This window comes from Hippoglossus stenolepis, chromosome 9 (genome assembly GCF_022539355.2).
Source record: "Hippoglossus stenolepis isolate QCI-W04-F060 chromosome 9, HSTE1.2, whole genome shotgun sequence".
In the NCBI taxonomy this organism is placed as follows: Eukaryota; Metazoa; Chordata; class Actinopteri; order Pleuronectiformes; family Pleuronectidae; genus Hippoglossus; species Hippoglossus stenolepis.
The window spans coordinates 21,560,287-21,587,983 of NC_061491.1; the positions used below are offsets into that span (position 1 = coordinate 21,560,287).

At 41.7% G+C, this 27,697-nt stretch overlaps 3 protein-coding genes across 3 annotated transcripts; 2 read left to right on the forward strand and 1 right to left on the reverse strand.

The window, feature by feature from the left end:
- Nucleotides 1–2,804: 2,804 nt before the first annotated feature.
- LOC118115455 (myogenesis-regulating glycosidase) lies at nt 2,805–10,122 on the reverse strand. The gene is made up of 6 exons (XM_035166607.2): nt 9,969–10,122; nt 7,539–8,008; nt 6,285–6,816; nt 4,993–5,797; nt 4,765–4,883; nt 2,805–4,045 (listed from the first exon to the last, which is right to left on the reverse strand). Exons 2-6 carry the CDS (start codon nt 7,847–7,849, stop codon nt 3,698–3,700), a joined length of 2,115 nt encoding a protein of 704 aa, XP_035022498.2. The 5' UTR covers nt 7,850–8,008; nt 9,969–10,122; the 3' UTR covers nt 2,805–3,697.
- Nucleotides 10,123–10,829: 707 nt separating this feature from the next.
- On the forward strand, nt 10,830–18,117 carry LOC118115456 (izumo sperm-egg fusion protein 1). The gene is made up of 10 exons (XM_035166609.2): nt 10,830–10,846; nt 11,822–12,101; nt 12,337–12,411; nt 12,524–12,607; nt 12,717–12,737; nt 12,858–12,947; nt 13,185–13,312; nt 13,546–13,696; nt 15,677–15,845; nt 16,194–18,117. The coding sequence occupies exons 2-10, from the start codon at nt 11,900–11,902 to the stop codon at nt 16,264–16,266; spliced, it is 993 nt and encodes a 330-aa protein (XP_035022500.1). The 5' UTR covers nt 10,830–10,846; nt 11,822–11,899; the 3' UTR covers nt 16,267–18,117.
- A 1,628-nt stretch (nt 18,118–19,745) lies between these two features.
- dusp2 (dual specificity phosphatase 2) lies at nt 19,746–22,573 on the forward strand. Its single transcript, XM_035167041.2, has 4 exons — nt 19,746–20,332; nt 20,977–21,098; nt 21,231–21,450; nt 21,978–22,573. Exons 1-4 carry the CDS (start codon nt 19,951–19,953, stop codon nt 22,193–22,195), a joined length of 942 nt encoding a protein of 313 aa, XP_035022932.2. The 5' UTR covers nt 19,746–19,950; the 3' UTR covers nt 22,196–22,573.
- The last annotated feature ends 5,124 nt before the right edge of the window (nt 22,574–27,697 follow it).

The window sequence follows — 27,697 nt, forward strand, 5'->3', positions numbered from 1 at the left end:
CAATAACAGAGAAAACTACAGAGTTGTCTTATAATATAGTTTATATATTATGTATATTATAATTCAAGTTACATCTAAGTTACACACGTGTGATTTGGAAAGAGTATCTAGTATCTAATCTAGTGTCCAATGCTTTTCCACATTCATGGATTCTGACTTTTAGAATAACTGTATGGTTCAAGCATATCAGATAGAAAATGTTATATATTTGTTTGCACATGGCTGGAATGGTTGAAATCAGCACAGACAGATACGGGGTGTAGTCATTTTTTTACATCAAGCACATTTTTTTTTATTTGAGTGGCTGACGGCTGAGATATGGTTGGGAGGGGCAGTAAGGTGTTCACTGCTGATAGTCAGAGGAAGAACGGTCAGTTTTATGCTCAGCAAATATGTATAAATATCATGGGAGACTCGATACTGAATGCAGACTTAAGGGCATTATTATTATAAATCATCAGGACCCACCTGTAGGTGCTGGCGGCAGAAGAAGCCCCTCAGTGTCGGCTGTAAATGTTGGGAAATGCTAAAAGTGCGATATCATTGAAAAGTGAGAGGTGCCTGGGAGGGAGGAAATGAATGACTGCATGGAAAGAAATAAAAACCCTGCATATAAGGAGCAGCTGAGCAGCTGTTTCACCTGAGCGTTATTTTAGTTGAGTGAATATAATGGGTTTGGGGGGGTGTTAGTGTGTAAAAGTCCAAATTAAATCATGAATAGTAATAATAATTTAGTAATAGTGAGTTTTGGGTGAGGCCTGCTAGCCGGCAGCATGACACTTTCAACTTTTTATAATATTCAGCAGAATATGAATCAATCAATCTCCTGTTATTTGTATAAAGCCCATTTTCACAGTTCACAATTTGCCTCATGGGGTAAAAAAATAAGCAGAAATATTATACACACCTTTTCTGAACTGGGTGATGAAAGTATAAATGTCATTTATTGTATCACTGCATGTATACCACAATGTTTTTGATGGATGAATTATACAAGACACACATTTTTACAAATTATTCAGTTTCAGGAAAATAGAATGAAAATAAAATATCTGTATGTTTTGTTTATATGTTGAAAGAGCAAGGTGTGCAAGGTTTCTCTGGGACTCCGAATTTTACTTTTCTTCTAAGCAGATTCGTTCAAATCAACAAGAATAACATTTTTTACAACGTAGAAATTTGTTCAAGGAAACACAACCATCGTCCAATGAGTCGTTTTATTCCTTGAGTTCTGCATTTCACATCAGGATTTACAGCCAAAATAGCTTTGTTATGAAAGACAAGTGACAGAACAGGACATGACACAATAATAACAAAATAGTTTATGGATATCACAACACATTTTCGTCCTCTTGGCTTCATGCCTTCGGTTACCTTTAACACACTTTCAAAACTCAAGACAAATAAAGATTTGGTTTCATCTGGATCAGGGACGAAGCTGGATGAATTTGCCAAATAACTTACTTCTTCATGTTTCTTTTTACAAGTGCAAATAAAAGGAAAATCAGGCAATGTGGTGCACAGTAGGGTCATAGCACACTGAGAATCAAACAGTCCACATGTGAATACAATCTGAAGATAAAACAAGTACAGTGAGAATCGCACAGTTGCTTTGACACAGATGGTGAAATGGACCGTATTGCTGTTGTCGTGTGAAAACATCGGACTTCTGTTTTGTGATGTTCCCGCATTTATCGGACCCCTTTAGAACCCATTTCAAAACACACGTAAAATCAACAAAGCTTTTCACAGCACATTAAACATACTTTTTTTTGTTTTCTTTGGCGTCTAATTTCATAAGGTAGCAAGAAATCCTTCATAGCTGCACAAAACATTAACCCGACCACTTCCGTGACAGTGGTAACATCTGGATGGATTTCACATCTCCAACTTAACATTTATTTAACTTTCCAAATCCCTTTAAATGATGCTTATCGGTGCATATCAACCTTTCACATTTGTCACGTGAAATATCGTGGCATCGTCTTACAGAAATGAATTAGTCTCTATAAATGCCTGCCACAAACACATATGACTGATGTTATTCAAAGTTATGCATTTATTGTTGTTGCTGTGTATGAGCTTTGAATATTTCTGACATTGGCTCCACCTTGTGGTTGGAACAAGGATGGAAGAAACCTACACAGCAGCAGGACTGTCATCAAACGAAAACCATCAAAACAACATGAAACGTGCTCTAATCACATTTATATAGTTAGTAAGTTTAACATTTAAAAGCGGTGCTGAATCCATCTTATATAGTAGAATTATTTCCAAGAACAGCATTTAGATGACTTAACCAGTGGTGTGCTTTACTCTAATAATCACTGTGTAAGGTAAGCTGAGAAGGACATACATTATATTCATATGGCAGATATCTCATTCACAGTGTCACTACTTAAAAAACATAAAGGTGCAGTGCATCAAGCTTATCACTGTGTGCTGAAGTGTGTGTTTTATTTCCTCACTGGTTCTGTGTGCGACAGCCGGCATACTCAAATTCAGCTGATAAGGCAAATTAAAGTCGCAAGGCAGACGTGGACGGCACAAGAAAATATTGCATCTTTGAGAACAATACTTGTTTCGCAAGGCAAACCAGTAGCAGTTGTATAATAAATCTGTTTCTTGCTGTGGATCAACAAAGTTAATGCATAATAAAACTAAGTCTCTTTAAAATCTACCCTGAGCTATAAAATTTGATGAAAAGCATGGAACAGTAGTTTTTTTAGATTTGGCACTGAAACGACAGATTGGCACAACAGGTCAGGGACTGATGACATAAAAATATACCTCTGTTACACCCCCATTAAAATCCATAAACACATTAATTTTGATTGTTAAATGCAAAGTTATAAGTTATATGACTAATTTTAACTAAAGTTAAATAGTGCATGTTAGCTTTACAGGCAGTGCCCGTAAAATCAAAATACAGCAGTTTCCATGGTGACATAAGTTTAGGCATTCGTCCAACTCCAGTGCATTTTTAAAGCCAATTCAGTGCACAACCCTGTCGAACCACAATAAAGAAATAAAATTCACACAGAAGAAGATAAACCCAATGTTTACCCTAAAACAAAAACATATTTAGTCATGTGACTCAGGCTGTGAAGGACGAATTGTTATCTAGGTGTCCTTTAGGTGGAAGACTGCTGTCTGGTTGATGGTACAATCTAAGATCGGTTTTATTATTGGTTGTGCAAGGCACATAATGATGAGGATCAGCTTAAGGATGGAACGAGAGAATCAGAAGTGAAAAGACGTTTCTCTTTCTCTAATCCGCAGACAGAAGTCCAGAGAAAGAGCAGGGGCCTCATTTATAAAACAGTAGGTAGGATACATACTAATCTTGTACGTGCGCACAAAGGCCAGAGATGGCATATGCAAAAGAATATTCAGATTTATAAAACTGTGCACACGCACACCTGACGTTTGCTCGAGAAGTGGCGTACGCACAAAATAGGGTCTGAAAAATGCGTACGCAACGGCTTTAAACAAGGCCCCAGGTCAGAGAAGACATGAAGTTAATCTTTAACAAAACAACTCTCTGCCGTGGCAACAGATCCCCGGTAGTCATTTCCCTTTTGAAAATCAACATTTTAGACTATTTCCTGGCATATGTGCCCACAAAAGAATGGAGATGAGCATACAAAATGCATGTGCGTTTATGAGTTTATGTGTCTTTCATTGTTTAACATCTTCAGTGAACCCATGTAAAGAAAGCTACCTCGTCCAGGTCCACAGGGTAGTCAGTGAGGTGAATGGGGCCTTTATCAAAATGTTCCCCCTTGTAGCTTCTCCAGCGTCCTGCTGGCAGATAGATGTCCCTCTCCTGCTTTCCTGGCTCCAACACCGGAGCCACCATCAGGTCATCCCCGATTAGAAACTGGGAGTCGATCTTATAGGCTGCCTCGTCATCAGTGGCGATCCACCAAAGGGGTCTTATGATCGGGTCTCCTGTGTCAAGAACCTCACCTGCCAGTTCCAGAACCCTTGGTGCCACCAAAGCCTCGTGGAGCGCCGTGAACTTCTGCGCTATCCGAACAACCTGACGATGAACACACCAAGATACAGAGTCTGCATCACAATGGATGCATGTCACCAAACAGACAGTGTAGCATGACGGCTGGTTAACACACCGAGTTTCTTTTTGATTCCTCTGTGGCACAATGAAGTCTTAAGTCTCTATTTAGATACATTTATATCTTCAAGCAAATAATAATGTTCATTAACCAAAAAACACTCAAATAAAGCTGCTTTATAAGACTTTAACTATACTGTCATAATACAGACCTAATAGATATCTTAAAAATGCCCTTCTTGAAATTATACATTTATTTATTATTTACCAATGTAAATAAGGTTTTGTAAAGTGCATAAATTGCACCCTTGAATATGAAAATTTGTGCACAACCAAATTTTAAGTTTCGGAGGGGCAATGTATACAATGAATATAAATACTTTTTTTATGTTGTGATAATGCCGTTATATAATGACATCATCACTTCCTATAGGATGCAGAGTTACCTCAGAAACTGCATTTTTAAGTGTACATGATGTCATTTTGTTTCTTTCTTTGCAACTCATTCAGAACGTCTCTAATCACATGATGTCATACGATGGGGAATCATTTCCTGATCAAAATAGGCTCTCGCCTCTCTCGTCATATTATTTGCGTAGATATCTTGGATTTTTTTCTTTCTGAGTTTAGCCTGGAGCGATTCTGTGTTTGTAGCCTCACCCATGGGTGGAACTCCCATTACTCACCTCATCGTCATAGGCCCAGGGTGGTATAGAGAACTGCATGGCAGGCATAAAAGCTGACAGCTCTAACCACCGAATGTACAACTCTCTGTCAGGCAGATCATGTTTGCCATCTAAACCACCTAAAATAGAACACAGGTGTCAGACAGTAGACTAAAACCACAAAAACATGAACAAAGCCAACTTCTATCTCTCTAACTCACTGTAGCCATATGTGATGGAGTACCATACCTGTGGTGCGGTTGGGGTATGCATTTCCGCCGATCATATCCGGTAAGACAAACTGGTAGCCCAGAATGCTAATTGTCAGTACAGTTGGGATGATGGACTTGAGACCGAGCTCGTAGCCCCACACGGAGTCTCTGTCAATGATCCTGAAGAAGCAGGAGATGTTCTGACTCTGGTAACCCACCCTCAGCTCAGCGCGCTCACTGAAGGGTATGGCCATCTCTGTGTAGCGACGGGTGAAGGTGGAGGGATCAGAAAGTGGGACCAGGGTGCTAAACTGGTGGGGGAGGTAGCTTGTCTCTCCTGCATCGAATTTGAAGGAGGTCACGTCGTAGTTGGTTTTGAGCATGCGTAGATTAGACGAGTACCAGTCACGAGCTTCTGGGTTCGTAAAGTCCAAGATTCCACCAATGCCGTTCCACCAGCGTACCAGAGCAGGCAGCTCGCCGCTCGGCTCCCGGACAAACAGCCCCTTTTCCACAGCAACACCGAAGTTAATGGAGTCATAGTTGATAAAAGGATGTGTCCAGAGCGACACCTGAAACCCGTCCTCTCTCAGCTTCTCAAACATACCGCTGGCATTTGGGAACTTCTGCGGGTCAAAGTCAAACTCTCCATAGTCGGCAGTGTAGCGGTCGTCCAGTTCCAGATGGGAGCAAGTGAAGCCGTAATTGATGATGTCAGAGGCGTAGCTCAGCAGCTTCTCCTGAGTCACAGATGTTTTGTGGAGAGCCCATGTGGACCACACTGGATGTTTGAACACTTCAGTAGATGGGACCTTGATAGGCTTTGGGAAATACCGACGCACCTGTGCAAAACACAAGCATGAAGAGCAGAGAGTTACTACAGAAGCATCAATATCAGCACAATTTGGTTTTTCATCATGCAAGAATGCCGGGAAGTTTGTTCCACATTTTTATTTGGTTAATTTGGATTAAAGGAATACTCTTCCTTCAGCATAATGACAGCAAATGAGGGAAATACCAAGCCTGCATTTCCAGCTAAAATATAGTCCAACACATCAGTCCTAAAAACAATTATTCTCCTAAAAAAGACATGTTATGCTATATTGGACTTTCTAAGAAGGGAGGATTCTAAATTTGCTTTACTATGTAAATTTGGAATCCACAATTTGTCTAAAAGAGAAGCAACACATGCCATACAAGCATCTTGGTGAAGTCAAGTGTAAATGTACCAATTCCCACCTGCCTCAAAATATGTAAAGTAATAAAATAACAACAAAAAATGTTTTACTCTTGCCGTAAAAACTAAATAAGCAGTAAGTCTATACTCACCATGTATTTGTGAATAGATGTAACATCTGACCCCACACACACTCTATAGCTGAGTTCAGGAAAGGCTTGCTGTCCCTCTGCTGGTTTGAAGGGAGAGTCCTGGTACCGGGCCTGGAACCTGAGGGTGCGGTCCTTCTCTGACCAGCCCAAATGAAATGGCACTGAGTCATTGATCTTGATCGCAGTTGCATTCGACGACAGCCAATAGCGTTCTAGGATTCCCCCAAAGGCGTTCCGATTGGAGTAGACATCACTGGTGATGAAAGGCAGCGGATCCTCCTCACCCTGGAACCTGATAGGCCAGTACTGCGTGGCCATCTCTGCCCCGCCGTACCAATGGGAATCATTATGGGCCATGGCGTGCTCCACCAAACGCTTATCTTGAAGCTCCTCCCAGCGCACGCGGTAACACATCACCGTGTCCTTTAGCTGCACTGTCTGGATAAAGAAGTTGAGTTTGCCAGAATCTGAATTAGTGCAGCTCAAAATACTTTTCTCCTTTGAGCAGGAGTCCAGATCCAGGGTGCCAGACCTACCGAGGTGTGTGGACAGACAAAAGGAGCTGGTTAAGCCTGGTTAGGGAGTGAAGTCACATGTCTGTATTGCTAAGAAGTCAAGCTCAATGTTTGAGCGTATTCAAATACTACAAGAGAAAAGCAATCATACCACAAAATATCTTATGCTCAATTCAATAACTATATTCCTGTGCAAATCCAGGGACTGTGCGATTACTATTTCGGTCAATGAGAGCTCTCTGCTGATAGAGGACGTGACTAGATCAGTCTTCCCTAAGGGTGTAATCATGTGTCTGCCTCGTCTGGATTTCCATTATCCATTCACACATTGCACACCAGCAGCCTTTTAGCACGGCTCAGCACACAAAGAGGAACAACTGTGACAGGGGGCATTGTTAGCCAAGATGTACTGGTCACAGTTACACCAGGCGAGGGTTATTTACAGGAAGGAATTATTTGAATAACATTGCACAGAAGTTCCTGTTTTTCTGGTCACTTTGTGTTTAGTTTGCTCTAATACAGTCGAAGCATTTTACTTAAACTAACATTCAATTTTCCTTACCTACTGGTAGAGTTGAAATGAATAGTCTATTGTAATGATTTTGATAATCAATCTATTTGCAGCACTTCCCTAGAAGAAATTGCTATTTAACATTGGGTCATTATCACAATATTTCATATATTGAATCGACAATAAACAGCAGATAAATCAATATTGAAAATTGAACAGTGAACCCACCTGAAGGTCATGGTGAAGATGACAGCCCCTGCATGGTTACGAATGACGAAACCATCCTTGTTTAGGTCTAATAACTCTGTCTTCAACAGCTGGGCTTTACGGAGAGACGCAGAGTAGTAGCACCAAGCAACCACAGCAGCCAGCACCAAAGCACAGCCCAACAGCCCCGCCAACACCAGGGGCCGGCCCTCATTAGCCAGCTTCTTCCTCCTTAGCGGAGAGCTTCTCATTCCCCCACTCATCTGGGGCTCCCCGGGGGCCACCGGGACAATCTCATACATACTGAAGATGGGAGGCATAGAGGTGGGCATCGTGGGTTTGGACAGGAAGCGGCGGGAGTGAAGAGCTCGATGTCAGCGCTGGTGAAATTGTCTGGAATATAGCTTCACATTGGCAGGTGAAAATAAGACGTCTACCTGCCGATCTTTAGCCAAGTCACCATTTCTGAAAGAGGGCCGATTTGTCCAGAGCTGCAAGACAGACAGAGGCAGACAGAAGTCAACTTTCAGAATGAGAGGCGGCACAATGGGTAAAAGAACGAGGAACAGGCCACCACAAATATCCCCAGCATGCAGCGTAGCCTAGATCAACCAAGACGTTGAGCTTGACAATCCAGTTCTCATTATCACCGCTGACAGTGTCCAGGAAGTGTAGTTATAAATAGGTTTGGAGCTCTGAACACTGCTTGACATCCTGATTACACACATTTATTACTCCCCTGCTGTTTGGCACTATACCTGTAAAAAAAAAAGTGTAATTACAATAATCCTGTCAAACTAAAAAAAGCAAAAATCCTGAAAATCACTAAATGTGTCGTCAGTGCTGCTGTATATGGGCCATCACTACACTGGTGCATACTAGTGTAGCTTCATGCTACTGTATTGAATGCATTCAATAGTACTTGTCCTGCAGCATAATGCAGCAGCAGCAGCAGCAGTGTCCGGCAGAGAAACAGCACAGCAGAGCAGCTTTAATCTGGTAAACAGCAGTTAGCCAGGCTCTGTAGCCACACACCCACCGATGATAACAGAACCAATCAAACCATAAAAACAGGCTATGATGAGATAAAGTCCAGACACCGTGTCACCGTGATTCAATTACATTTATCTCTCGGGTAAGAGCAACTTGGACGTGACTAAATGATATTCATCAGTCGCAGCCCTCAAATAACTGTGCTGCAGCAAGCCTACAGTTTTCAGGCTGTTTATCCACCCCACAGGTGTCATTATGTTCCACATGCTTATTTAGTTCTGATGAAGGTTTGTGACAACGCAGCAGGGAGGGAAGGAAACCTTGCAAATTACATACCCTGCAAATAACAGCTAAGTGACTGTACTTAAACCTCAGCATCTGTTAGCACAAGACCCTGAACCTGTCCATATGGTTATATTCAGAGCTGCACCATGTTGTTAATATGATCAATCTGTTTTTACAGTCATGGATTTAGCACCACATGCTGAACTTAACCCAGTTTTCCTCAAATTCCCAGTACCCAGCCCTACACTTACTGGTCCAGAGCTGCCTTTGTATCCTGGATCAATTCTAACTTGGTTTAATGTGTTAAAAGAGAAATAAACTGACTTTATAGCAAGTCTTAGATTTTAGAGTTTTTCTTTATATATAAATATGTATACATGCACAAACACGCCACAGCAAACTTCTTTTATGTGTAAACCTGATTCTGACTCTGATTTATGAGCAGAGAATAACAAACACTTGACAAAGAGCAAACCTTTACATCAAGTATGTGTTATACCTCCTCACTGCATGCATAAACAATGTTACTATTGTTTATAAGTATATTGGGATACTTGTTGTTTTACTGATCAGCACTATATTTTAATATCTATAAACTATATGTAGGTTTTAATAGAACATTACAATGAGGTCATGGTTTTAAATAATAAGTAGTGAGGAGTTTTAAGTCCATGCAAGTTAACCCCTACACCCAGAGCAGTACAAAAACACAGTGAAATACTAAAAACACAAGTAGTACGTGTGTTTTCTTAAAGAAAAGCGAGCTCACACGCACGGACGCGTTCCCTGCCTGTTATTGTGTGTTCACATTAGTTGCATCTCTGCACCTAAAACAAGACCAACTCGAAGCACCTGACTTCACTGGGTTGATCCCAGTGGAAACCAGCTGTGGCCCCACGTGCACGTTCTTACATAACTTTCCACACAGGAGTCAGTGAGACCAAAGGACCCAACGTGTCCGATAAAGGATCGATACCAGCTGCCCTCGGCTGTTGACGCCGTGTCGGGACGGTTCGGCCACTGGAACCGGTCGTGTCGAAATTAGCGGTGAACGCGGCGACGTCCGCGGTTAAAAGCGACATTTTCTACACGTGCGACACGCGGATAAGTTGTAGAAACGCGTCCACGGACAAGGGAAGTGTCCGTGGGCTCGTGAACACAGAGTTTTCTCACCTCCGCATCTCGCTCCCTGAGGTCGGCGTGAGGTACAGCTGGAAGCGCAGGGGTCCACTGCGCATGCGCGGTGCACTTCACAGCAACCGTGTCCCGCCCAACAACAAATCACCTCGAAGCGGATTGGTCCAGATGCAAGTCACTCCGCGCCGATGGAGGGGCTTCTGGGAAATGTAGTGTAGAGATGAGTGAATTTATGTCCACAAACAGATTACGACTAAATAGAAAAGTACTTTTACTTTTACCTGTCAGCAGCTGAAATTTAAACAATTTAAAAATAAAACTATTTTTTATGATTTAAATGTTATTGTTAAATCATGAATCGTATATGCTGCCGTACCCATGGCAACCAGTCGAGTCAACTACAAGTAGTAGGTTTATTCTCGTGTGTGTGACCTTGCTACGTTTCAAGTTAGCACAGGGTCAAACAGTAGAATCAAAGTGTTGGACCAGGACAAACAGGTCCCAGATCAGCAGGGCAATGATCCAACTGAAATAAAATCCAGGTAGAAAGAGCTTAATATAAAGATAAAAAAGTTAAATACAATAGAATACTATAACTATATACATTCAGAGGTGCAGTGGAGAATAGTGTGTGTGAAAAGTGTTTGCACCGTGCACGTTTTGAATATGATTTGCGTGTGGTGAGGGTGTGAATGCGGCTCTTTGTTGTGGTCTGGATGCACAGAACAGCAGATTCTGAGCAGACGAGGCTGTGCTGCTAAAAAATCAACTGACAAACTGACAACAGTCATCAACTGATCCTGAACTGCAGAGCTGAGGTGAATAACATGTGTTCCAGTGACAGTGATGTGGTTTCTACCACTGGGGGACAGCAACGAGCTGTAACTGACACACAGAGGAGCCTTCAGACGCAAGTAGTCACTTCTTTCCTGGTTTATCTCCTTCAGCACAACACGAGCGCAGATATTCATGTTATTGTTGTTCCATTCAATGTCAGTTAGCGATAGAAATAGGTCAAGTAGTTTAGCTAATTATCTTAATTACTGGTTTTAGTGGTGGAGGAACTGATGGCTGGAATAACCTGTAGTGTTACTATAGCAACAGTAGCAGCATAGCTAGCTAGTATACTTGCAGAATTATGCCAGTAGTACAAGCATTCAGGTTAAAGCAGTTAAGTTCTGTAAACGTATATGTTGACACAGTGACAGAGAATAGAAGTGGACTATCAATGCACAACTGCTGCAGGGCCCCACGCCATCTTTTCATTTATTCCTGGTGATTTGAAAACTTAGATTTTATTGGGGAATGTGCAACTAAGCAGTTTACAATATCCTTTATTCACGGCCATGGAATCGGTAAATCAACCAGTTGAATGACAGAATATCAGCAACTATTCTGGTAACTGATTGATTTTAATTCTATTAATATTCACCACTTTTCCACAGATGATTTTGTGTTGATTAACTGAATCTTGTGGAGATTTTGTGTTCACAGTTAACAGCTATATTACTATTATCATTATTATTATTACTATTAGTAGTAGTAGTAGTAGTATTATATATAAATTACAACTTACTGTTAACATTATAAACAGAAGTGATATGAGTAACATTAGTCCTTATGTATGTCACAGTGAAAGTATCATCTGTGAGTTGAATGAAAGCCTTTATCGTCAAAGGTAATACAAATGAAACGTGAGTCCTACTTCTGATCAATGCAAGATTTAAAAAGTTACGACTTTAACACAAAACAAACAATAAATAATGTAAAAATAGAATCTGAAATGACTTTGAATAGAAAGTTGTGATAACGGTTGTAGTAACAGTACCACTGTGGTATTTTTAGTGGTTGTTTTGTAGGAACATTAATGTTTGACATTTCTGTTGTAGAAACGGCACTGAGTGAAAAATCCCAGGGGCCCAAGTGACTCATCCTCAGGTGCAGGACACTCAGGGTGCAGAGGGGAGATGCTGCTGATACTGGTGACACTGCTCGGCTGTGTCCTTGCAGCTGACGCTTGTCTGCAGTGTGACCGCAGGGTTCGACTCCTGCATGAAGACTTAGCCCTGTCTGCCCCCACTGTGGCCGACCAGATTGAAATAACAAAGATTTGCGACCACGCGTATGTGACCTACAGAGACACCAGCAGGGAGCGAAAAGGAGTCATCGGTGAGATAAAGAACTGGTGATAATTCACTTGAAGCGACGATATCTTAAAGCTTGTGTCTTTTTTTATTGCATTTTTCTAAAATATTATCCGGCCTCTGAGGTTTTTCATGATCTGGTAGCTGAATTACTTTTCTACCCTGACCATCATTTTGTCCTGGATAGAATCTGAGTTAGGGGCCTCAAGTGTAAAATGATAAAAAACCAGTAAAAGATGACTCTGTTTCCCGCTCCTCAGATCACACTACTCTGTACAGAGCCAGCACTGAGTACCACAGTGAATTTGACAAATTTCTGAAAACCCATCACTCTGGTGAGGAACAGAAAACATCATTCATTGTAATGAATAGTTCTCAAATGGACACATGACATGACACAATAATTAAGACGAACATTATGTCCCCCTCGTCCTGTTCTTATTACAGGACCTGTAACATTTGAAGCCATTCAGATCATGGAGAAGGGCAGGAGGATCTTAGAGAAACACTTGGACGCCTTCATCCGTGATGGTAATTGACATGAATAACAATGTGTGTTGTGCACAGTATGAGGCAGGCCACTTTATATAATGAGAACGACATGTTTCAGATTCAGATCATTTGTTTGTCTCTCCCTCAGGATTGTGCCCCAACATGTGTGGTAAGTTTGTCCTCTCTGCTTCTTCCATCTGTGTCGCTGCAAATCCTTTTAGAAACACACACACAATACACACACAGTGCATGTTTACACGACACCTGTGTGTGCATGTGTGTTTCTCAGGCCTCCTGAACCGGAGAGTAATGGATTGCTTCTCTTGCCGGTACAAGATATACGTCTGTGCGTCTCCCTCTGGCCAGCAGGATTGCGGTGGTATGTTTTTTTGTGTTTGTGTTTGTGTTCATCCTTGGTGAGTGGATGCATGAGAGAAGGAGGGAGAGTCCTACCTATGTGGTGGGAGTGCACACGCTGTCACGAGTTTATAAATGTGTTCTCAAGCGAGGCACTGCTGCTGCCTGCCCATGTGCAGGGCTAATGAAAAAGATTATTCAAGTAATCCAAATCAAATTAATGAAACAACTGCCCCTCCTCCTCTGACCCTCTCTCCAGAGCACCGAGTGCAGGCCGAGGAGGGAGGCCAGGCCGTGTTGGACTGTTTTCTCCCATGGCATCGACTTCTGTTGGGAAAACCCGAGTATCACTACTCCTGGGCTCCGGGAGAGCCTGGAACTGAAAAGGTTTCTCCGCTCATACTGTTACTTCCACAAATGACAACCAAAACAGAAACATAAGCAGTAATCTACCACGTTTAAACCACTTAAAAGGAACCTACCACTTGTTAAACACTTTGCATACTTCCTGATTCTCATGTATTAAATTTTGTCCCTTATTTAGCTTTACTCTTGAATATTGCCTGAGTGATTTCACACCCACTAACTTGCAAATATCGCTTCCTAATTTGTGCTTGCAGCTGAACGAGACCGACTTCAAAGGGTTGGTAGTGACAGATGAGTCATCCGTGGTCTTAAATCAGCTGCATGTGGAGGAACAAGGGACGTATCGCTGCTCGCTGCAGGGACAAAATGGAACCGTCTTCTATCGAGTCACTTTCCTGCTCACTGGTAGAGTTACAGCTCTGAGGCACACAGTCACTGAAAAACTGTTAATCCGGCTCTGAATGTTCCAAAGCTGACACTGCCCCCAAGGTTAATTTAGGTTGTTTGAACAGTTACCGCAGAGAACAAACATGCCAAGAATATTTTTCTACTCTAAATGCTTGGGAATCAATAACAAATATTAAAACTGAATATTCAAATCTATATTATTTGTCAAAGTGGTCTTCTACTTTGGTTTTCAATATCATATCAAAGATATGACAGGAGGCCCAAACACAACCGTTAATTTGTAAAGAGATTTACTCACTACACGTTAAAGAACTGGAATAAAACTCAGTGAAGCACAGAACTCCGTCAAGGCCCAATTATCCCCTTAAATTAAATCGAGCTTCATCAAATTACTCATAGATATCATTACACTTAGTGTGACGGATTTTTTCCCATCAAGATCCATGAATTATTCCCTGGGAAAATAGTGAAAAAGTCCCAAAAATAAATTTAACTAAACAAAACATTTCCTTGATCTGCCTCATGATTCAGATCTGCACCAAAATGTGAGAGTCACAGGGATCTCAGAGTGAAGATGGAGAACAGTCAAATGCAAGGATCTTATATAGGAGAACTAAGGCTGTTTGTCTGAGCCAGTTCAGACTGGTTCTGCAGGAGCAGTTTGAAACAGGAATCAAAACACAGAAAACTGATTTACATATGTTTCCTTTGGAGATAGAGCAGACATAAATTCAGTTCTTTGGAGAGTAAATAATTGATAAAAAGGTCTTAAAGGTTTCAGGTCATAAACAGTTCAGATCATAAACAGTTCAGGTCATAAAGTATTTAGACAGGTTATATATGTATTTAGACAGGTCATAAAAGTCTTTAGACAGGTCTGCAAAAACTTTTCAACTTTTCAACTACAAAATAGGTTTCAACCACACTAGTTATTTTTCCACTACATCCCCAACCCATATTCTTTCAAGTGATAATCCATCCAGTTGTTTTTGCAAAATCTTGTGTATGATATATGATGATAATGATCAACCTTATAAGCCTTATTATTAGTTTTGTGCGTCCTTGCGTTAGTGATTTGTATCTTGGCATTCTTAAGTGTATTCTTCTCTACATGTTGTTGTATAGATTTTGATAAATGCACATTTGGTTTAACCTGATACCACAACTGAAAACCACAAGCCCCAAAGCTGCAGGAGCAGGAAAACAAAACCAGATGGCTCAGCACAGATATGGTCAAAAGGGCTGGTGCACTTGTCTCAATGAACAAAGACGAACTGGCAGAGAGGCAAAGCAGCACAAAGATGAAATACACTGGAGAGGAAGGAGGCGCAGGTGCAAAACATCAGGATGGGACAGACAAGTACAGCAGGGGGGAAACACACGAGGACAGGAAGTGGGTTTTCAAACGAGGGGGAAAGCCAGTGACAACAAAATTAAACAGGAAATATTGAAAACAATGAAAATAAATGACAACATGACCTAGAAATACAGAGCGCGACATGATGCTATTGATACTGTAAATAAAATTCCCCAACAAAATAAATCCAACAAGATCATAAGTAGTATAAAAACTAACAATAACAAGAATGGCCCTCAGGGGAGCACACATAACAATTCAATCAAATAGATATTAGTCCTTTATTCCTGCTGAGAGACAAACAAACAAATGCTGATGAAAACACAACCTCCTTAGCGGGGCTGAAAAGTGATTTCATTGTCCAAACCAGTACCAAATACATACAGCTCCAAATGTAGAGATTAATATTTAATAAAAACTTTAAATATGAGGATTCTCTGAAAGAAAACCTTTTGCAAATGAATCAATGGTCCACTGTGTGTCTGTTGGTTGTCTGGAGGCTGGTGACGGACAAAATCATGTAAAAACTTGATTTATACCGTCAACATTTTTCTCTATACGTGAGTTTCTGTATAGCTCTACTGATAAATCTCAGTTTTTCTTATCTTCCTTCCCCACAGTCGTAACTTTGCCTGACGAGCCTCAACAACCCCCTGCCACTCTGCCCACGCTGCCTCACGGTGACGAATACTCAAGTGTTCAGCCCACCGAGGATATGCTGGTGGCTCTCATCGCCACGGTTACTGCTCTGAGTCTGGCGGCGAGCGTCTGCCTCATAGTCATCCTGAGGTGAGCATCAGGGAGAGGTCGGGGGTGGCTGAGAGAAAGAGGGTGAAAGGTCAGCAGGAAGTTCGGAGGTAAAAAAGAGGTGACGCGGAGAGAGCATGATGACCTAAATGATACAAGAGGAACAAAGTGGGCAAGTTGTCATGAGTTTGAATCATGGTTGATGAGGTTTGGGTTCATGTCATATGAAGCTACAATAGATATATAAATACACTGCTGATAGTTGAGCTGAGTGCACATTACTGTAATCTATGTCAGCACAAATCATTGACCTAAATTTAAATACACAAAAAAGGCTCACAATACTTGTAACTTGATTTATGTTTACAGTGTTGTTGATCTTTTTCATAGAACGCTGATGAAGCAGCGGTGGAGCCGCAAAGGAGGCGGACGGAGGGGAAAAACCACACAAAGCACAGCGTGACGACAACACTGTATAAACACACTTTAATGGTTTTACTCACTTCAGGTTGTACATTTCGCTTTGTGGTTCAATAAATTTCCCAAGTAAAAGTGTGAAGTTATGTCTAGAGAAGAGGTGGAAGTGAGAATACATGTTGACAACACACACATTGACTTTATTCACATCATATTTCCATGTAACTTTATTACAAACTTCATCACTTTCTTTGTACAGGGGTCTGATTAAATGAAGTGTTCTCTATCATGATGAGAGTGATGTGATTAAGTAAAGTTAAACTATCACATAAATATACACTAAACACACAAGTTTTATTAACAGGTTTATACATAGTTATTTGATTTATTAACACTAACTCACCATGATAAATAACACTTTACATTGATCTTATCTGATGACGTTGCATGGAAATTTATAATTGTAAACAAAGTCAGTGTGTAAGCATGAGGCCTCACGAGGCAGGAACTATTTATAAAAGAACGTTGTTCATCTTTAACCAAATAAGAGTCATGGATCGACGCTGTGCAACATGATGAGTCATAGAACTCATAAAACAAAAAGTTTGAGGTGCAGTTTAAAACCCACAACACAAACCCACAGTAAAAAGAAAGACAGAAACCACTCAACTTTCCAGCACCAGCTTGCCTGCAGTGATCTGACCCTGGCAGGGACATGTCCGCCCTGAATGGGGAGACGCCGTTGTCACGTGGGCGTTTATGATAGGAATCAGGGATGAGGTAAATCTCCCGGATTATGTGTTTTCCTGAGATTAATAGCTCCAGCCATCCAATTAATCCTGGATAATCCCCCTGTGGGAGAGGGAGGGCAGTTGCCGTGGATGGGGTAAAAGCTGGCAGCAGATGTTTTCATCAGGGTTTTCTTTCAATGTTTATTTACTCATATTCATACTCATTCATTCACAGACTAGGTAAGGACTCTTCTTTTGAATCGCTCGTCAGTGGCATGTCACTGTTTTCTTACAACACCACACAACCAACAGACTTTATTGCTTCATTATTTCCTGCTGTCTGTCTGTGTCTATATACGTTTTGATGACATCAGCTGCTTCTGATTAAAAAATAGTCACCCTCTATTTGCACAAGTTGTGTCATGATCTCTGCCACCTCCCCAGCTTCCGCTCCACAAGTCTGTCGCTCAACACTCAGCATATTTCTGCAAATTCCTCTCTCATGAGGTATTCGCTATGATCACCTCGCCCCCATCTTGATGTAAAAGTGTAATTTCCTGTGATAGACGTCATCAACAATAACACACTCATCCCATCTCTGGGCATCGTGTCAGGCCTAATGTGGTTGATTGTTTGCTAACTTGACAGCACTTGACTTACCTACCTGGGAAAAAGAAAATTCGCACCAAATGAAAATGAAAGCAGGTTTTTCATAGTTTATGAGTCACCACATCCAGGGAGTTGGTAAATAAATCGTGAATCAGGTGTTTCAGGGGAATTTCATCCAAACCTTTGTGAATCAGAGGCAGTCGGGTTGTAATGGTGCAACACAAAGGGTTGGGGGGTGGCTGAGGCCTGCACAGGTGATGACAGGATGCATGTGCGGGGTTGTTTCCTGTCAGACTGCTGATATGTGGGTGAACGTTGGTAAAAAAAAGGAGTTTCTTTAAGACGCTGTCACACAGAGACGCTCACGTCACAATGTTCCAACCCAACACCACTTCACCGTGGGTTTAAATGTGTGTGTTCAGGCCCAAAGTGCAGGTTGAGGCCACAGTAAATGCAGGCTCAGCAGCTCATACTGACAGCCTTGATGAACTGTGGTACCAAAATGTATGTCTTTGTGTGTACAGTGGTGTGTGTGTGTGTGTGTGTGTGTGTGTGTGTGTGTGTGTGTGTGTGTGTGCGTGCTGGTGCAGAGACTGCAGCCTCAGCAGGGAGAGAGAGAGAGAGAGAGGGACACAGTGGGATTGCTGCTGACGAGCCGGCGGGCGGCGGTGCGGGGAGGGGGCGAGAGGAAGTGGGAAGATGAAGAAAGTGGAGTCCGAGGTTTGAGTGGGAGACGTCTGAGGGAAGGCAGTGATTTGAAAATGTGGGTTATGAGGAAATGAAGACCAAGACGTCAGATTACACTTTGTGCTACAAATTATCCCACACGGCCCATAAAATATATTTCTCTTTGCTCGTGAGAAGGCAGTAAGTGTCTTGTATCCAGGGGTGGAACGACGCCTACAACATCCTCTACATTTAGATGAATTATGACTTAAATATTACTCATGTGGGACTGAGGCAAAAACTTTCTCCGGAAACGAATCAGGTGAAGCACAGAAATACTTTACTTTAAATGTAATAGGTTCATTAAAATTAAACATTTACAAGTAAAATTTTAAATGTTCACAACTAAATATGTCGAGAGCAATAATCAAAGGTGAGTTTGGTATATTTTGTTTATTGAGAGTTTATGACTCAAAAGCTTGACTTGACAGTTGACAGTTCGTCACCCACACCCATAACGGTCATCACAGTTTGATTTTACAGAGGCAGACTGAAATAAGGCAGAATAAAGAGTATCTCCAGCCTTATTCTCAGTCTACTCAAAGTTTCTGGGAAATTAGTTCCTTTGAATTATGGGACTGCTTTGAATCAAGTTGAGTCACTTTTCACTTTGTGTGTGTGTGTGTGTGTGTGTGTGTGTGTGTGTGTGTGTGTGTGTGATAAAAGACACAGGTCTGAACGTGCACTAAAGGAGCAGAAACAATAGCTGCATCTGTGCATGTGATATGACCAGTGCAACTATGCAAAAAGGCTTTAACACCACAGAGTAGAAACAAATCTGATCTGATATTTCATCAGTGCAACATTTAACTTTTCTTGTACTGAGGGAAAGCGTTGATTTTTTTATTTAACCTTTATTCACCAATTAGTACATATGTGTGGAGAAAAGAGACAAACAAACTAAACAAATAAATCATGATAGTAATAAAAATAATGATAATAATAAAATAATCAGAAAAAAAATAATACAAAGACAAAAAACATTTTAAAGAGGTAAAAATGAGTGTAATCTGTTTGGGTTTGTATTCATGGGGCTTTATGGGGTGTAGTGTCTTGTTCTGTTCATTCATTTATATAAATACACATTTCCACTTGCATACATGTTTCTGTTCTCTTTTCCCTTTTCTGCTCTCCTTTGTTTATTTGTTTTGTGAACGCGTTGCTTTAGAGGAAACCAGCAGCAGTGTGTGTTGTGTCGTGGAGCAGCTCAGGGTTTTAATCTCAACCCGAATAACACCCAGCTCCTGTTTTCCTCTGGAGGTTGCGCGCACAACGTCACTCAGCACAAAAACACGGGATAACCCCGAATGACCACGTGCGCTCGTGGAAAATCAGCTTCCGCGTCAGTGTCCATATGAGGAGTGTCGGGCAGACCATATATGGTCGTTCCGCCTGCTGCGTCACTACTTCTGGGGGAAAACAAGGAGGGGCCGCGGTGGCCCCGCCCCTCCGACAGCTGTTATCAATGAACAAGTGAAAACTTGAAGAGGACTCGAACCCAGCTCAGGTTCTACACACATACTATATTTTATTACTCCAGTCATATATCAGATCACAGAAGAATACACCAACACCAGATTGATTTATTTCTATTAGCTCATATTTGTAGTAGAACAAATATAGTTAATTTATTTTAAATTACTTCTAAATCTACTTTCTCCGCCATGACTGTGGAGCCTTTGGAGATCACAGCCACTGAGCTGGTCCACATCCTCCGGACCCCCCGGGACCAGTGCGCCTCAGCCGGCGGCGTGGTGCTGGACTGCCGACCTTTCCTCGACTTCTCCATGGCGCACATCCGCGAGGCCCGGAACGTGAACTGGAACTCGATGATGAGGCGCCGGTCCAAGGGCTCGGTGGTGGCTCTGGAGTGGCTCATCCCGGACAAGGCGCTCCTCGGTCGGCTGCGGCGAGGGGACTTCTCCCCCGTGGTGGTGGTGGACGAGAGCAGCCGCTCTGTGGCCGAGCTGCGGGCGGAGAGCGTGGCCCAGATGCTGCTCACCGCCCTGCAGAGCGAGGTCCACACGCACATCTGCTTCCTACAAGGTAAAAACCACTTAAAAACCCACTTGAGATCTACTGTTAGTTTACTGCTGTACTAAGTGTTTATGAAGTTGACTTGACCTGGCAAGACTTAAAGAAATAAACACGAGCCACCAATGTGTTTATAACAGGGTCAATGCACTGAGCTCACTAGTAATTAGGTTTAAGGGTGTAACAAGAGTGAAACATTTCATAAACAAACATCAAGGATAAAACAAACTGTTGACTTTGCATATTTAAACTTCTTTTCCATGTTTACCCCATCTTATGGCTGGGCTAAATGGACAATATTATATCAACAGTCGATCACGATAATATATATATATATATATATATATATATATATATATATAAGTTTCAAGGCTTATTTTAGTCCTGAGTGAAGGTTGTGGTTTTAAACTCTTAAACAAACACTTGATAAACAGCAAAACACTTTACAAATCTGAGGTAGACATGTTACACCTCCTCACTCCCTAAGCATTATATTACAATATATTGGACTAAATTAAATTGTAATAATTATTGCTATTGTTTTATTGCCCAGTCCTATCATAATCATAGTTATAATTTTTTCTGCGTAACCCATTTTTAAAGAGTACTTAGGTGAGAGCCCGGGGCTTAGCTAATACTATGTGACCTCCATTTAGGTGGATTTGAGGGATTTTCGGAGGCCTCTCCAGAGCTGTGCTACATCTCTGCCAGCAGCCAACTTCCCTCAGTGGAGCCAGAGCCAGTAGTGACCGGCCGGAGGACGCCAGCGTACGATCAGGTGAGACAAATCCCACTTTTATAACAGTTAATACATGATGTCACGCACACAAAGATGCCAATGGATATAAAGGATGAAATGAGATCAAACTGTTTATTCTCGGTTTTTAAACTGTGGTCTTTTGAATTGCAGGGTGGTCCAGTGGAGCTGCTGCCCTTCCTGTTCTTGGGCAGTGCCATCCACTCGTCCCGCAGAGAGACCCTGGCAGCAGCCGGCATCACGGCCGTGCTCAACGTCTCCTCCACCTGCCCCAACTTCTACGAGGGGGAGTTCGAGTACCTGCAGCTCACGGTGGAGGACACTCTGGCTGCTGACATCAGAGCCTGCTTCGCCACAGCCATTGCCTTCATTGGTGAGTCCCCCCCCACTGGGTTTAAAATGAAAGATAGCTCATCAGTCAAAGCTTTAGAAAAGTTAGCAGACCCACTAAACACAATGAATTTCAAATTTTATTAGACATTTTATCAATCTCTGGAAGAAATTTAACATATTCAAAATATTTCTCTAAGCAGACTGTGCAGCATAATTCATTTTGTAGCCGAGACTTAAGAACCAACAGTGTAATCATCTGACTACAAAACTGGATTATGGGGCACAAGGTGCGGAGGAGAAGTGAATTGACATTACAAAGTGTATTCTGCTGCTTGTTTGGACCATTTTACCTTAAAGTTCAGTTCAGGAGAAGATGGAGGTGGATGAACTAAATTTCCATTAGCACAGTGACTAATGACATTTGTCATAGACCGCCCCTTCAGTCCAGTGGTTCTAGAGCTTTTTATGTATTTCAGCTTGTAAAACATTCTCCCTGATGTCAGTGAAACTGATGTGAAATGGAACGCAATGTGCTGATCTCTCTTCCTCTTTCCGTCCTGCCTACAGACTCTGTGAAGCAGAGGGGTGGTCGGGTGTTTGTGCATTGCCAGGCAGGCATCTCCCGCTCTGCCACCATCTGTCTGGCCTACCTCATGCACACGCAGCGCGTGCGGCTGGACGAGGCCTTCGACTTTGTGAAGCAGCGACGTCACGTCATCTCCCCCAACCTGGCCTTCATGGGACAGCTGCTGCAGTTTGAGACAGACGTCCTCTGCCAAGGATGAAGAGGAAGGAAATTGACATGACTGTACTTTTACTTAAATCTTCTGCCTCTTGTAGGCATTGTGCTGGACTAAACATATGTACAAATATACTGTTTGTACTATCAAAGCTACTTGTGTTGCTGCCAGCACATGGCTGGTGGATCCGGATTCTTACTTCCAGCAGTTTGCAACATAAAACCCCCACTGTAATAACCACATTATGAACAATTGTGATCCTGAGCCAGCAAGGTAGAGCAGCTATGAGCTAATATCCCCTGACGTTTTGTACTTAAGAGAGAGAGAGAGAGAGAGAGAGAGAGAGAGAGAGAGAGAGAGAGAGAGAGAGAGAGAGAGAGAGAGAGAGAGAGAGAGAGTGTGTGTGTGTGTGTGTGTGTGTGTGTGTGTGTGTGTGTGTGTGTGGTGTGGTGTGTGTGTGTTACCTTGTTTGATTTACGTGCCTGATTATTTGCAAGGTCTGTCTTATTTCCATTCTGAGAGTCATTCCTCCACAGTTACAGCCACTGTGACATCTTTATATGAGACAACACTGTGTTCACTTCATACAGCAATACTGGTTTTATTGTCTAATTTATAAAACTGCACCAACCAGAAGTGGTGTATAATCCAAGGTCTGATCATTTTTGTATCCTGAGATAAATTACTCTTACTAAGTTGTTTTTATCGTGTAAATAGAATTTATATTTTTATTTATTACGTCAGCATTTGTTATGACACATTATTGTCTGTTATTGCACTTTATACCAACGAGGTTAGGCTGATTCCTGCTGTTTTTCCACTGAAATAAAAACATGGCGGTGAGCATACTGAATCTGTTTTTTTCTGTTTAATACTATTTAATTTTTTCTGTAAAGTAGCAGCCAGCTCACGGTCTGTGACACTTGACTCGAGACAGCCAAAGTGATCTCAGACCAGTCGTTCCTGAGTGTGTTGCTGTCTTTTCGTGGGTGAACATTAAACACTGACCTCGCTGCACTTAATTCACTCTTGCTGAATCAGGGGGAATTAAACCGGTGCATTGCTGAGTATTTTGGAGGATTATCTGCAGAGAATGGGTTTTACAGTCTGACGGCCTTTTGACCTCAACAACCACTGACACACATAACACTTCCACTTACTCAAGTGGAGAGAACAACTTTGCACATTTGACAGAGAGAATTAGTTTTTAAAAAGCACTCGACAAAGAGAGAAAGGTCACAGAGGCTATATTTGATCAGGAAGTTTGGAAAGTCCGTTCCTTATCACAAATTGATTTGTGGTCATGATACAGTATCGTGATCTGCACATCAATTAAAATGTCATCGGGTAGCTTTGGTTTCCCAAGGTGATCAAATGCTGGTTCCTCATTTTGTTGGATTGATTTACCGGTTTGACATCCACACTGAGCTACATTTTAACATGTCAACCCCCCAGGCTTGCATATGTTATGAGAATTACACACACAGCCTCATGTCATTGTGGGTAAAAGTCACTTTTCCAGAAATTGAGTTTCACCACAATACACAACTGAACTTTGAACATCGAGCTGTTATATCATCAGTTGTTTTTATATTGAACAAAATGTAGTTGACTCCAAACTCAACCATCTCAAATGACTAAGAACCAGCACTAGTGAATTAAAGGTCAAATGTCACCACCACCTTATCCTCTGATGTCACTGACACTTAAATAATCCACTCCCTCTTGGAAATATCTATTGCCCAGCATGTTTTGTTTTGCTTTTGATTACGAGTTTGTTTCCATTTGTGCTTGTTCCTGTTTGTGAACTGTCAAACTTTTATAGATTTTGAAAAGTAACAGTCTCTGTAGACTGCTGGAAAATAACTGCAAAGAAGTACATTTTACTCAACTACAGTTTTGATCTATTTGCACTTGAGTAACATTAACTTTTCAGACTAAGATGTTACACTAAAGCCACAAGCCTAAAAAACACACTGCATTGTTAATGATTAAACAAGTGATTGGCACATGACCTATTTATAAAAAAGCTTTCTTCTATTTGTTGCATGTCAGATGTGTTTTGATAGAAGGCAAATTTCTCATATACATTTCCCAGATGGTTTTACAGTTATCCAGTATTTCACAAAAAGGCAAAGGTTAAAAAAAAGTCTGAAACGCTGACACACATTTGTGAAGCCAGACTTTATATATCACCCCCTGGAGGCAGCTCTAACCTTAGGATGGGCCCCAATGGACTTAATGTATACAACTGAATAACTTATGGTTAGCTCAACTACTAGAATAAACTCCTGCTTAAGCTTAAATGCAACAGCATTAACAATCTTATATATATATATATATATAGTCACACATTAGTCACAAGCAATTTTTCTGAAGTACTTTGACTTTTAATACTTGACTTTTACATTAAGGAGTATTGTGAATACAGGAGATTCACTTGTTATGTTGTATTTCATTATTGTTGTACAAGTATGTTTACTTAGGTTAAGAATAAAAGAAAAGATTATTGTCATCATGGTAGTCATCACCAAAAACATTGTCTGTAGATGAATTTATAATAAGACAGGGCCCTCTGCTGACAACTTTTGAAATTACTAGAAAACAAGAGGATTCAGAATCATCCAGCAGATGACACCAGCAGACCGTTTATTACCTGATGAAGCTCTTTTATTATCAAGATAACACAGGGAAGTGACACACACACACACACACACACACACACACACACACACACACATTTCTGTCTGTTCTGTTTCCGAACACGTGATTGTCCATCAACACACTGAAAAGATTTTACTGTCCCTTCACTCGATCACTGACCTCCGGAGGCAGACTTTTACACCTCTCTGTCTCTTGACTCTCATCTCCTTCTCATGTTATGCCTCCTCACTGAGTCAGGCCCCTTAATGAAACCGTTATTCACACTCAGTGTCCACATTAAACCACTGTCAGGCTCTGTCATATTACATTAGGCTGTGCCAACACCTACCAATGGTGCGTCTGCTTGTGTGTGTTTGCTCTCTTTCTTTATGCACAAAAAGAGGAGCACGGGAGATTAGGGATTTGCACAGGGATCGCACTTTTGTTAGTTGTGGGGATTTAAACTATTTGCTATTCACAGTTGAAGACCACGTCACTCACACAAGAAAGGCAGTTTGGAAAACACCGCTAACAGATTACATGAATGCAATATGTATGATATTATTAGCTGGAGAATTACAGTGTGGAGGAACAACACACAGTCGCTGTGGCCTGCAGGCACACACACAAACAGAAGTTGTCATCATTACAAAAGCAGTTGGGTAAATTACTGTTTGACCATCTGGGAGCGCTCTCTGTAATTGTTTGCAGGATGCACACACATACACAAACCTTTTTAATGCCATACTTCTGAGGAATGTCACTGGTATAATTGTTTTCTTTGTTCTTTTACGGGTTTTCTTTATTGTGATTGGAAAGTCGACAGAGAGACACACATATAAGAGAGTTAGAGAAATAGATGTATGGGGGACAACATGCAGCAAAGGGCACAAACTGGAATCGAACCTGGGACACTTCAGTAAGGACTTAATCATGTATGTTTACCAAAGCACCACATAAAATCCATCGCAGTGGAAGGCGTTGCAGGAATATGAATCGATGGGAAATATGCTATATATATATTTTTCTTTCCTTTCTCCCAATCTTTGTGATTAAATAGTACTTATGTTTCTCTAGGCCTCTAAAAACTTTCAACACAATCAGTCTGAGAAGAGAAAACCACCAGATGGTTGGTCTGCTCGCAAATTATGGTATAATCCAATTTGTGAAAAGAGGTGGCAGGCCTCTCTTTATATTTAAGAGCAGGCTTATAAAACCTTTTTGATGAAGCTTATAGTCGGTTCAGGTTTGTCTTGGACCAGCTCTTAGTAATGCTGCTATAGGTGTAGAATGTCAGGGGACACATCACACACGGAGCTTCTCTCTCCTCTCCTCCCTCATTATCACATTAATGTCTCATCAATACATATTACTGACTTGACTTCTTCCCTGGAGCCCTTGTGTTTTATCGTTTGCAGATCCAGGATCGCTGCTGCAGCCACATCGTGGATCATGATGCTGGATCGTAGACAGTGATCATGGACCATATCATGATGGTGGATCACGGATCGTGATCGTGTTGGTAGCTGATCATGGAGTGTCATGGTGGATCTGATTGTGGTAGCAGTTGATCGCGGTGGCAGCTGATGGCTGATCAGTTAATAGGGTTTTTTGGTACTTTTTCCTTACTCTTGTTGAGGCTTAAGAACAGAGGATGTCGCACCTTGTTAGGCCCTATGAGACAAATTTTGATTTGTGAATATGGGGTCTTCAAATAAAATGTTGATTGACTGATGATTGACAAGCCAAAATGGGCGTTGTTCTATTCCCTAACCCTCACTTTACATACATCAGATACAGGCCTAACCCTAACCAGGACCTCGCTGAACTTACTGAACCATAAACCCAAATCGTGGCCCTCTGAAGAGATCAAGGAACTACCTCACATTCCCAGACTGTTCTCACTCTCATGGTCTGAAATAAAACAGCTCCACTGCACACAAAACGTACGAGCGCACAAGAAAACAGGGGGCAGGATCAAACCAATAACTTTTCAAAATGGATCGGGGGGTCTATAATGAAATCGTACAAAGGGCAGGGACTGTGCGGTAAGTGATGCGCAGCCTTCCTCACAAACCTTGCAGCATTATGCCGACCTGGCTGCAGTCAAGCTGGAACACATTTGGAGAAGATTTTTTCTTAGCAGTGTTAAATCTTTACAGGGAGACTTCAGGGATTTTGAAGAGAATTAAAACTTTCTCAAAGAGTGTGTGTCCTCTCCAAGACCAGGTGCAAACTTCATCCCCTGCGTGCGATATGTGACAACAGAAGCTCCTCCAGGGTCGTGTTTGGTTCTGTTTTGCGTGAGCGTGTACGTGTTTCTATATCACATGCTCTTATACAACAAGCACTTCAAAAGTGGTGTATTGAACACTGTGTGCTGCTCGGCCTCTATAACCTTGGCATCAATGGCACACCCCTCTCCCCCAGAATGCATTTCCAGCGCGTTACTAAGCACAGTTCACCCACGGAAACAGAGGCTCTTGATTGGAGTGCACTCTCCCGCTAAAAGCTTTGTTCTCTTTCCCTTTATATTTAGAATGTGTGGTGTGGAGAGAAAAATGCTGCAACCATTATTGGCTGCAGCTTCAGGTCACACATTTAGGGCTCCCAACTGTAATTCCATGGGTGCCTCTCTGGGTGTCTATCTCATTAATGCAACACTGTGTGGGGGGGGATGCTCTACAAAAACAAAGTGAGCAGGACCTCCTACCCACATACCATTCATAAGTTTGTATGTGCGTGTACGTGTGTGGGCTGAAGAGTGTGGCGTGTGTGTTTATTTGTGTTATTTGTCAGTGATTGAGTTTTTAACACAGGGACCACCCACCCACTTTCCTGTTTAATATATGTCTCTGTAAAACGAGCAGAATGACCTATGCTGCACCCCATAACTGAACACTT